The sequence below is a fragment of the Callospermophilus lateralis genome, chromosome 13 (genome assembly GCF_048772815.1).
Source record: "Callospermophilus lateralis isolate mCalLat2 chromosome 13, mCalLat2.hap1, whole genome shotgun sequence".
Taxonomy (NCBI): domain Eukaryota; kingdom Metazoa; phylum Chordata; class Mammalia; order Rodentia; family Sciuridae; genus Callospermophilus; species Callospermophilus lateralis.
The window spans coordinates 80,815,761-80,827,863 of NC_135317.1; the positions used below are offsets into that span (position 1 = coordinate 80,815,761).

The window sequence follows — 12,103 nt, forward strand, 5'->3', positions numbered from 1 at the left end:
TTGGGGTTAAGAGTTAACATTTTCCTTATATAAACGTGCAAACCCTAAAATATGAAAATTGGGTGGGACCAGCAATCAGTACAGTTGAGTGAAACTAAACACTAAACACACTGTTAATGACACATGCTGTCCTGTGTCCCTGTGATGCCCCTGATATCAACTGAAGGAAGTCACAGATTCAACCACCTAAAATAACAGACTGAAGTTAAGAGGGATAAATTAAATCACTAGCCAAGGTAACATGGTGGCTTTGCTTAACATTTTAAGGAAGAGCAACTCTGACACACCAACCTCTGCACCACACCTCTACCCTCCATCAGACTACACACAGTCATAATGTGTAGTCATAATGTCTCTCATGTCTTTTAAAAAGCAAAATTGCCATCTAACAAGACACCAATCTATTTCTGAAGCATCTACATATCTCTAAGGATGGTAGAATTTCACACTCATTTTATAGATTTTTTTTTCAATCTCTGGTTCTTAGGTTGCAGCATTACAGTTATTTTTCCTTTGCTACAATTTAGTATTTGTTATCAATATGTAGAAAGGTTATGAAATAAAGATGGCTGTACCTGTCCACTTCAGAATCTTTTCCTTGGCTCCAGCTAGGACCATGAATTAGGTCAGGGAAGGTACTCTTGTGTGTGGGTGCGAGAGAATCATAGTTTGTGAATATTTCTCTAATATGCCTGCGTTTTAGAGTTATTTTTACTTTTGAAATTTAAAGTCCTGGAAAATATTGTGGAAGTATAACTACGCTGAAGCTTGAGTGTCCTATCAAAAGGCAGAAGTCCCAAGGTGGAGACCATATTAATGTCTGACAACAACAGATATTTCTTCAGATATATAGTTATGCATGGATATTTTAGTGTGTGTGTGTGTGTGTGTGTGTGTGTGGTGTATTTCCTTACTCTGGAATAAGCAGATAAGCAGAATCAGCAAAATCAAAGTTAAACTTATGGAGTAACAGTCAAGAACTGCCTTCTTGGGCTGAGGCTGTAGCTCAGTGGTAGAGCGATTGCCTAGCATGTGTGAGGTTTTGATACACAGGACCACATAAAAATAAATAATAACGGTATTGTGTCCATCAACAACTAAAAGAAAAACTGTCTTCTCATGGTTAAAGAAGAAAATCAAGTTCATCAGCCACTTAATTTCAAAGGAACAAAGTATTAAGTCTGGCACAAAAAGATAGTGAGTTAATATGAATAGGATTAATGTAAAAGGAGCAAAGCACTTACATACTACATACATTTGAGCCAAGCATAGAAAGTTAGACTTTTTTACTATTACCATAAGACAAATTTTAAACAATAGCTAATATTACTAAAATTTGTTTCTTATATTTAAATTGTTAGATGTAAACATAGGCTAAGGGATAGAGAAACTATATGATGAGCTCAAATAATTTTACCAAAAAGGGACATTCTATTTAAGAAACAGAAAAGGAGTCATTTGGTGCCATGCTTTTATTCAAATGAACGGGAAAAACTACACTTTACCAGGAAATAGCAAATATGACAGTATTTTACAGCACAGCATCTTTTAAAAAACCTGTAAGCAATGCTCTAGAGTGGACAGATAAGCACACCATACACTGTACATTGCCCAACAGTGTCCGTGAAATCATAATCACATAGCTGACTTTGGCTTTAAACAGCCAAATAAAAACTGTAACATTCATTCTAAAACAAACTTGAAAAAAACTGAGAAGAAAAAAGCTGTGTCAAATTTCAGATTTTGAGTGGCTACACTGGTAACCATGACAAATGTTTGGCAAATTTAACCAAATAATGATCATAATTTGACCACCAACAATAAAGCACCAGTGTGTTTCAGTAAAGTTGACAAAAATCCTCAAACTTTATGAAATAGCATATTTTTCATTTTTATAATTTTAAAACATAATTTAAAAAAGCTGTGCCATAATAAAAAAATTCTGCAGACTTAAAGAAATATATCCATATTCCTTTCGCATTAATAGAGTAAAATCTTTTACTGAGAGCAATGCACACTATGGCAATATTCACATTCTACCTTTAGACATTCAATTCAATTGCTGGACATACTCAAATTTAAGAATAAAGGGTGGTCCTGTTTAGTGTTAAATAGTTCCTCCATCGTATTACATAAATTTTCTTTATTTAATCGTCAGGTAATGTCAAGAAGAAAATAGGTTTGATAAGGGAATTTAATTGAAAAGAACAAATTTAGTAATATAAGATGCTTATTAAATTCTTTTTGACTATTATCCACACTTTGATTAGATTTCTTATAACTTTTTAAACTAGTCTTAATCTAGACATACATTTAATGATCATTTCTTTCTAATTGTGGTAGAAACTGTCTGAAAGGTAAAATGTGCAATTCCCCATGTTTAATATTCAGATTTTATATACACAATATGTATACACTTAAAATATAAGAGTTACATATCCTGGTCTCTTACATGCAAACAGTAGATCACAAATAGTTTTGAGCTACACATATATCTTGCACAGGTATTGGAAAAAAAATCTGTGAATTTTTTTTTTACAGTTTTAACAAATATACATAAATATAAGAACATAAATTACAATAAAATATTGACAGCATTTGAGAAAATGTTGATAACCCAGATGCATTGATGCCTAAAAGGCCTTATAATAATAGAAAAGTACAGCTCAGGGACATCTCATTCCTAGTCTTTTTTTTTTTTTTTTTAATAAGTAAATACATCATATGAGACATTAGTTCTCTCTCTAAACAACTCAATTAAACAAATGTATATATTTTCATCCTACTTCCCATGAAAGAAAACAAACTACGCATCTCATTTGTGATACAATACTGTCTTTCCCCCCTAGTTTACACAGTTGTCACAACACTGAAACATAACAGGGTCACATAATCATTCAAGTCTTTTCCTGAGAATGAAGTTTTTCCCCAACTAACCCTCTGGTATACACTGTTAAAGAACAAAGATCATGTAGAGGAGATTTCAAGTGTGTCCTTATCTAAGCTGTTCCACTTGAAAAGGATTAAAAAGGAAAAGAAAACCCAATATAAGTAAGATAACATGAAGCTATTTTAAAATTAAAATGTAGCCCTTTGTACATGTTTAAAAATTCTAAATATAATTTTTATATCACTTATAAATATAATGTAAAGACCTCCCAGGTACTTGCTTCAGGAAGTCTTACATCTTCAGACTGACTACTCTCAAAGTGTCATTCACTTCTGCCAGCTTATAAAGTGACTTTAAAAGAGATAGAAAGCCTTTTTTGTTAAAAGAACAATCTAAATTACTCTGAGTTGGCCAGAAGTGGTGTAAAAACAGCACTGATTTAATCAGCAACTTTTAGTAACACATTCTTGGTTTGGCGCATGTGGTTTAAAGCGAACCTACTAGCAGCTCTTAACAACACCTCCTCTTATTTAATAGAGAAATGTTAATACTTGAGTGAATAATAAATATAATTGTAAATACTTAGTATAATAATTTTTGCAAATGCTCTAATACCATTAAAACATGAGGGTTACTGTAAAATGTAACACTAGTGTTTCTCTTAACATCATAAGAAAGGTGCAAGTTACTTTTGAAGGTATATTTACTACTTTCATGATCTCCACATGAAACATAATACAAAGGTATCTAAGAATAAACCCCCCCAGGAGAGAAAAATAACAAAAAAACAAAAAAAAAAACCCACCATCAAGACAAGCATATACAGAAAAGGTTAAAAAAAAAAAAAAGAAGAAGAAGAAGAACAAATACAACACATAATTTGTAATCCTAGCTGTATTTCAACCATATGTCCACTGTGTCCATGAGAATTCAGTGCTTCATCGTCTCTATATCAAGCAGGTAAACCTGGTAGCACATACAAATCTCCATTTGGGAATTAAAATATTTTCTTCATCACTTGGACTTACCACCTCAGTGAGAATCTTCTGCATTCCAAAATACTGTGGTTTACATTCCAGTTGTTCATGACAACAGAGTTAATGTCCAGTTTTAATTAATAAAATTCTTGTTGGCAATTACAAAGATTTTCTCTAGGCAGGAAAGATGAAGTGCAAATTTACCATGAATGTTCTGAAGCAAGTATTTCCCAACTCCTATGCCTTGGTAGGTAAAAGTTTTTTGGGTGTTACTGGTCTTTTAGTCTGCCATAAATGGCTATGAATAGTAATTGCATCAACACTGGCAGATAAAGTTTTAGCAGGTATGTGGCTAAATTGTTTCCTGTCAGAGTTATATTTGTAAAGTCCCTCAATCATTTTTTTAGTGATAGACTTAGGGCCTATCCCAGTCAGTTTGTTAATTTCTTCAGTCTCTGGGCAGTAAGTATACAAAGACCTGAACTGGCAGCCTGAATCCCGGAATAAGATTAAGAAGTTGTTGGCATCTGACTTCTCCATTTCCTTTAAAATAGAAAACAAAAACAGAACAAGGTAACAATAGAAACCTTTTAAATATTTTGCTGAATAAATTGTACACAGTGATATAACATTTCATGATCAAAATTCAAGACATATTTTAATGACCAATTTTATTTTATTATTTTTTGCAGTGCTGGGGATCAAACCCAGGGCCTCAGAGATTGTAAGCATGCCCTCTACCACTGAGCTACACCTGAGTCCTATTTTCATGACAATTTTTGAAGTCAATTCTTAGTCTTCTAGAACCAACTCGAGAGTAAACCTAACTCAATTTAGTAACTAAAACACTACTTTCAGATTTTTATAGGCTGTTGAAATTTTAGGAGACCTAGGCCAGTATTTTCTCTTGCTAAATTTAATTTTTATGCAAACATACTTACCTCCAATATTTTTTTCTTCTGACCTTCATTTACTTTTCCAGCCAAACAGCAATGAGCTAAAGCATTTTGTATTATGTGCTTATTGGATTTTGCACTGGGTTCTTTGTAGAGCTTTGGTCCTGTGGCAAAGATTTAAAATAATAATAAAAATAACATTTGTAAGACAGAAATACTACTGTTTTTAAATGATGTAATTCTTCCTGCACTGATGAAACTATAATAGAAAACTAAATTCTGTGCTTGAGGCACTCCAATCAAAACATTGCTTTACAACACAGGGATACATCTGGAGGACATTCCTATGGCCTACGGATGCCCTGTGAAAACAATGCTGGAAGTAAGATTTCACTCTGTTACCCTGTCTGCTTGACCTTCTTTAGAAGTATCCTTACCTACATTCTATTTGATTCACTTTTACTCCAATCATGCCCACTTGAACAGAGGCTAGATGAGATGCTGGTGGGAATATGTGAGGCTGGTTACACTCTGGATCCAATGCATTCTTTTTTTTTTGGTGGGGGGAGAGGGTACCGGGGATTGAACTCAGGGGCACTGGACTACTGAGCCACATCCCCAGCCCTATTTTGTATTTTATTTAGAGACAGGGTCTCACTGAGTTGCTTAGTGCCTCAACTTTTGCTGAGGCTGCCTTTTAACTTGCAAGCTTCCTGCCTCAGCCTCCCTAACCACTGAGATTATAGGTGTGTGCCACCGGGCCCAGATAATGTATCCTTCTTGTTATTTATGTGCTTGTTGATACTTATTAAAGGATTTCTGGATTTTAACCTTCATGCAATAAGGAAGGACTTTTGTACTACTGGTAGACTTCACTAAAACTTCTTTAGATCCAAATGACCACACAAAAATGGTGTATAATTTTAAGACAGAATTTGAGCAAGAAGAAGGTGAGAAGCACATTGAAGGCATATAATTCTAAGACAGAATTGATGTCTAATTACATCACTAATTTTGTTTAGAAACCTATTTCTATTCATCTGGCACAAGTCACTGCCTCCCTAAAAGAAGCTGTTATTGCCAAACTAAGCTACCTGCAGGTGACCACTTTCATTTAGTATTTTTTTATTTTTAAAAATCAGCCTCCTGTGTTCAGAGCAAAAAGTGAACCAATAAAACTTTCTTTCATATCACCTTCATCTATTCTCATTAGTGCGTTAAATTTAAATGTTTCCCTAAAAATATACACTAACCTGTGTATTCTGTTCCAGAAGCCACTGAAGAAGTTGTTGATGCATTTTCCCAGTCTTTTTCACCATTTCGACTGCCACAACGACTTGGGGACAAGAAAGCTTCGACAGACTCTGATCTAAATAGTAAATAATATTTTTGATATCTCAAAAGAATGCTTTGGGGCCAGAGTACATGTGAGAGTATTAACCAAAACTAATAAAAGCCTTAAAAATAGATGGTGATAACACTGTATGTCTTATTTATAGCTACATATAAAAGTTCCCAGAACATAACAGGTACTCTAAATATTTGTTGAAAGAATTAATGTTTTTCCATATGAAAACTGGCAACTAACACAATAAGATGGTAAAACAAAGATTAGAACTCTAAGATGATGACTATTGCTAGAAATATTTTTTTCTGATTTGGGCATTATAATCTATGGTAATGAAATGATGATTTTTAGCTGCTAATCTGTATCTCAAAGACCAAGTATATCATCAATGTCTTAAATTCAAGTAGGCAACATCCTTAGGAATTAATATAATAAGGGGAAAAATAAAAAGCTCCTTTATCTTCAATGGGAAATAAGCTAGAGAGGCTGACATAGATAAACTACGTATTTTCTGTTTCTACCAACCGTGATTTAATCATAATCACATTAGCAACTACTTTATGTATAATTACTGTTAAGTATATACAGCTTATAAAAAGTATCTTATCAATGTCAATAATTCTAAATTCTAAAAGATAAAGAATATTTTAATATGAATAGACCTCTTCATATAATTTCTTTTTTATATACATATTTATTTTTTAGGTGTAGTTGGACACAATACCTTTATTTTGTTTATTTATTTTTATATGGTGCTGAGGATTGAACCCAGGGCCTCACACATGCTAGGCAAGTGCTCTACCACTGAGCCACACCCCCAGCCCTCTTCATATAATTTCTTAACAGAAACCCAAACAGTCCTAAATCAGCAAAACTCACAAAAACTCATGATTTGGTCATTATGAAAGATGCGTTTTTAGTTAAAGTTTTGTGTAACTGCAGTTACCATATTCTTTTTCTATGAAAAACCATATGTTCTGGATTTACCTTGGTGTCCTCTTGCCTGAATGAACACTCTCATTATCACCTGTGTTCAGCGATGCCAAAGAAAGGCTAGAGACTGAAAAAACACGATAAATTCGTGATCCTGAACAAAAACAAAATTAGAAATTTAAAAAGAGCAACTAGCAAAGAGTCTGTTCATTAGATAACACCAGCATGTGAAAATTAAGCCTTTGTGGTTTCTTCTTCTTTTTTTTAAACACTCACTCTAAACATGACTGCATACATATATACACAATTTATTTAAAATTAGCAGAGAATCTACTTTTATTTTATTTATTAATTTTTGCAGTACTGGGGATCAAACCCAGGGTCTCATGCATGCTAAACCAGCACTCCCTTTGCCCAAGAACTTACTTTTAGAAAACAGTAATAAAGCTAACTTGCTTTTCCCAAAGGAAGTGTTAATGAGATATGATATCTTGAACTTCAAGAAAGAAAAATAAATTTAGTAACACCTAATTCCTAGCTGGAAAATATACTAATTTTAGCCAATATTATTTATCAAAGTTCCATTGACTATAAAAGATCGTTATCTTTCAACAGTCAATGTTATGTTATTTTTCCTCAGGCTTAGAATAACTATAGGAATTCTGAACTCACAATCCTCCTGCCTCAGTCTTCTAAGCTGCTGGGATTACAGGCACATGCCACCACACCCAGGTGACTATTTCTATTGTAAAGGAGGGATTTCTGAACCCTTGATCTTATATTCTTTATTCTATAGACATGTTTTTTATTTATTTTTCAGTACTGGGGACTAAGCCTTGTGTGTGTTGGGCAAGTACTACACCACTGAGCTGCATTCCCAGACTTTTGAGACTAGGACCTGTCTAAGTTGCTCAGGGTGGCCTCAAACTTTCAATCTTCCCACCTCAGCTTCTCAAGTAGCTGGGATGACAGGCATGCACCACTGTTCCCAGGTTTCTACAGACATGTTTCATATACATTTCATGCATATAACATTTATCCTAAATTTACAAGTACTTAGAGGGTAGTTAATAAGTCATGGAGATTAATCTGAGGGCAGAGTTGCCTAATAAATATTATTATTATTATTATTTTAATTTAGAAACAGGGTCTTATAGAGCTGCTTAGGGCCTCACTAAATCGCTGAGGCTGGCTTTGAACTCTTGATCCTCCTGCCTCAGCCTCAGGAGCTGCTGGGAACACAGGTATGAGCCACAGTGCCCAGCTATAACTTAGTATTTAAATTAGATTTTCACCATTCACATTTGTTCTCTTGAATATATGCATATACACATAATACATATAACTCTTTAAAAAAACTTCATTTGCTCATTTTGATTTTCTAATAAAAGTTAAATATGCATAATCTCAAATTCTGTATCCAATTTAGCACATCAAAGCACAATCAAGTTAGTATGACAAAACCAAGCTGGTGTTGTTTTATGAACAGACTCCTCATAATAAGCTGTGTTACCTGGAGGACCTTTTATTGGTGTTTTGGGGGATTCAATATGATCTCTGTGAATAGATTTTGGCCGCTGTTTTTTCTGTTTTGTCATTTGAGGACGGGGTTTAATTACAGTATCCATATCTTCCATTAGCTTCAGTTGTTTTCGCCTCATGTACTCTTGCCTAATAAATTCTCTGCGTGCTCTCTCATCTTCTTTCTTCTGACGTTCTTCCTCAGTTTTACGCCTAAGGAATAAAATGGTCAAATTTTTCATTCTGTCTACCAAAGACAAGTGACACTGGAGAGTTACATGTTTTATGTGAGAAGGAAGAAATATATTTCAGCACCTTGAGGAAAAATGGTTCATTTAAAATGTACTTGAGAAAAGTTAGGCTATACATATGTATGTGTGTATCTTCTAGTGAAGTTATTTTAAATTATTTTTCTCAAACATTTAAATTAATGATTCTGGAGAACTTTACTTTGACATACTAAATCAGGTAATACTTGGGAAAATAACTTAAAAATCACCAAAAGTCAGCACTGATCCAGTTGTCTGTGTAGACTGCAAACATCTCTGAAAAGAAATCTGTTAATATAAAAGATTAATGAGAAATTGCTTCCTTGAGGACTATTTACCAAAATTTCTGTAAATATGCCTGTGCATCATTAGCACTGATTTAGAATTGGCATAGCCATGTCCTTTACCTTGTTTCCTCTTTCTTATGCTCCATTTCTGCTTCCAGCTGCTGTTTCCGAAGCTGAGTTTCTTTTTCCCTTCTTAATCGTTTCTCCAACAAAGCTGCTCGTTTCATTGCCATATCATTTTCTGCTTTTTGATCATCCTAAGAACAAATTTCATTGAAACAGATGAATTTTAGGTACAAATATTCTCATTTTCAGTTGTTGTAGTCATATTTCATGGTTATTCTTATAATTGAAAATCTGAACCATTACAACCCTATTAAAAGTGGACATGTTTCAGAAATTACAAAGAATTTAAATTAAAGCAGTAGCAGTTCTATTAAGTAACAAAAAACCTTTTAAGACTCAATGGCCATCAAAAGAAAAAAGGTTCTGTGACCCTAATAAATAAGTGCATCTTTTTATCCCCAGAATAAAGGAAGTAGGTATTGTTTGTTAGGTAATAGTCATATGAATAGGTAAACTGGTGCTCTGAATGGTATCTTCTTTCTCCATTCTTCATTAAATCTTTCTCTGGTTCCTATGCAAAGCAATTTGTTTGTATTTCTTTCTCCATGTAATTTTTAAGATATGTGACCCAAGGTGCCATAACTTTTTCAAATTTTTATTATCTATAATATCCAGCACTATGTTGTGAATATATTACATACTAACAAAATAAGCATCAACAAAGAAATCATTTAAACAACTATTTACACAGCTTGTTACTTTCCTTTGTCAATGCGTAATGGAGATGCAATCCCTCTAGGAGTTCACAGTCTAAGAGATAAAGCAGATAAGAATTAAAACAACTGAAACTCTGGGTCTTAAGTGCTATACCATGAGTATGTTTAGGATATAACAGAGACAAAAAGGAGGAAATATTTAACCTCTACTTAAGATAGTATGACAGACTTTAGATGAAACTTGTGTAAAGAACAGTCTAAATCAGAAGTTATGGGGAAGAGGCTGGACAACAGGTTCTGGCTATTATGCAACTGTCCCTGAACTAAAGGTTTGGATTTTTTTCATCAGGCAACTAGAATTTTTACTAGAAAGAGACTCAACTAGAGCTTCACTCGTGGGACAACTAGCAGTATAAAGAGGGAATGGTATAATTAGAGGCAGAAAGCCCATTTAGGAAGCTATCCCCCATAGTCCAAGGGATGAAAATTAGGGTGGTAAAGACATGGCAATGAATGAAATAGGAGATATGGAATGTAAAGGAAGGTACAAATACATTGCCTGTTTTACACTAAAGATTCTTCCCCCTCTGCTTTCCTTTTTATTCAAGGAAGATATGTAGCAAAGGTCTCTAAAATTGGTCTTTAATAGATATCTATACCTATTATGTCAACAGCATTCTATTAAAAAATGACATTTTACATGATTAAGAGACACAACATCGGGGCTGGAGATGTGGCTCAAGCGGTAGCGCGCTTGCCTGGCATGCGTGCGGCCCGGGTTCGATCCTCAGCACCACATACAGACAAAGATGTTGTGTCCGCCAAATACTAAAAAAAAAATAAATATTAAAATTCTCTCTCCCTCTCTCTCCTTTCTCTCACTCTTTTTTTTTTTTTTTTAAAAAAAAGAGACACAACATGATTCACATCCTAATTTCTAAGTGTGGAAAAAGACCTCTAAGGGCAATCACTATAGGATCAAATTTAAAATAAATTACAAAATTTCAGCATTAAACAATCAAAACTAAAAAAGCAACTGTAATCACTTCAATAGTATTGGTGTTTGCTTTATTTTTTGTTTTCCTAAGGACAGACTAGGGCCTGTGCACACTAGAAAACTTCTCTACCTTGACAACATTCCTAGCCCTTTTTATTTTGTATATATATATAAAATTTAGTTTTAGGTGGACACATACCTTTATTTATTTTTACGTGGTGCTGAGGATCTAACCCAGTGCCTCACACATGCTAAGTGAGTGCTCTACCACTGAGCCCCAACCCCAGCCCCCTTTATTTTATTTTGAGACAGAGATGCTTAGTGCCTGGTTAAGTTGCTAAGGCTGACCTTGAACCTGTGATCCTCCTGCCTCAGCCTCTCAAAGTGGCTGGGATTACAGGTATGTACCACTAGGCCTGGCTAGTTCTAGGGCTTTCCCCCACTGCTTCAATTTAAAAATCTTAAAATTATAAATTGTTGCTACTGGGTGTTGTCTTTTCTTTTTATGTTCCAAATTTTGAATACATAGGATTAAAGATTATGTTAGTCCCTTAATGTAAAAAAAGAAGTCTGAAGAACATGTTTCTGATTATATAGGAATATATTTTTCCATCTGGTAATTTGAAAATTTTAGAAAACCATAAAGATCAAAAAAGGGTGATAAATCTAGTAGAGAAAAATTAAAATTTAGTTGGCTTTTCTACTTTATTATCTACGATAAATTCCAAAATTTTCACCATCAGGAAGTGATACCATTCAATACCTGTGTTAGTTGACTGTAGTATTATTTAAATATATTGCATCCAATAACAATACTAAGATTTATATTCTAAATTGTAGATCTATGTAAGATTAGAGATTATCTACTTTAGTTCCTTAATAAAAAAATACAAATAACACAATAATATATTCCCAATTATAGAAAAATAATGCTCTAAGAGTTATACTATAAATAAAACAGACAAAACCCAACAGAATATGTCCTTTTCCCAGTGCTTTTATTTATTTATTTTTAATTTTAATTTTTACTTTTTTTGGTACTGGGGATTGAACTCAGAGGCACTGGACCACTAAGCCACATCCCTATCCCTATTTTGTATTTTATTTAGAGACAGGGTCTGAGTTGCTTAGTGCCTTGCTAAGTTGCTAAGGCTGGCTTTGAACTAGTGATCCTCTTGCCTCGCCTCCTGAGCTGCTGCGATT

At 33.9% G+C, this 12,103-nt stretch overlaps 1 protein-coding gene across 5 annotated transcripts in view; it reads right to left on the minus strand.

Moving 5' to 3' along the window:
• Positions 1–1,454: 1,454 nt before the first annotated feature.
• Camsap2 (calmodulin regulated spectrin associated protein family member 2) overlaps positions 1,455–12,103 on the minus strand; it is a 93,176-nt gene continuing 82,527 nt past the window's right edge. For 2 of the 5 annotated variants that reach the window (XM_076832110.1, XM_076832108.1), the window contains exons 12-17: positions 9,242–9,378; positions 8,558–8,778; positions 7,099–7,171; positions 6,017–6,132; positions 4,809–4,927; positions 1,455–4,410 (exon numbers count right to left, since the gene is read on the minus strand). In XM_076832110.1, the coding sequence (XP_076688225.1) occupies positions 4,105–4,410; positions 4,809–4,927; positions 6,017–6,132; positions 7,099–7,171; positions 8,558–8,778; positions 9,242–9,378 (972 nt within the window). In that variant the 3' untranslated portion in view covers positions 1,455–4,104. Of the gene's footprint in view, positions 4,411–4,808; positions 4,928–6,016; positions 6,133–7,098; positions 7,199–8,557; positions 8,779–9,241; positions 9,379–10,013; positions 10,732–12,103 lie in introns of those variants that run through there. The other 3 variants (XM_076832109.1, XM_076832106.1, XM_076832111.1) reach the window with 2 other exon arrangements.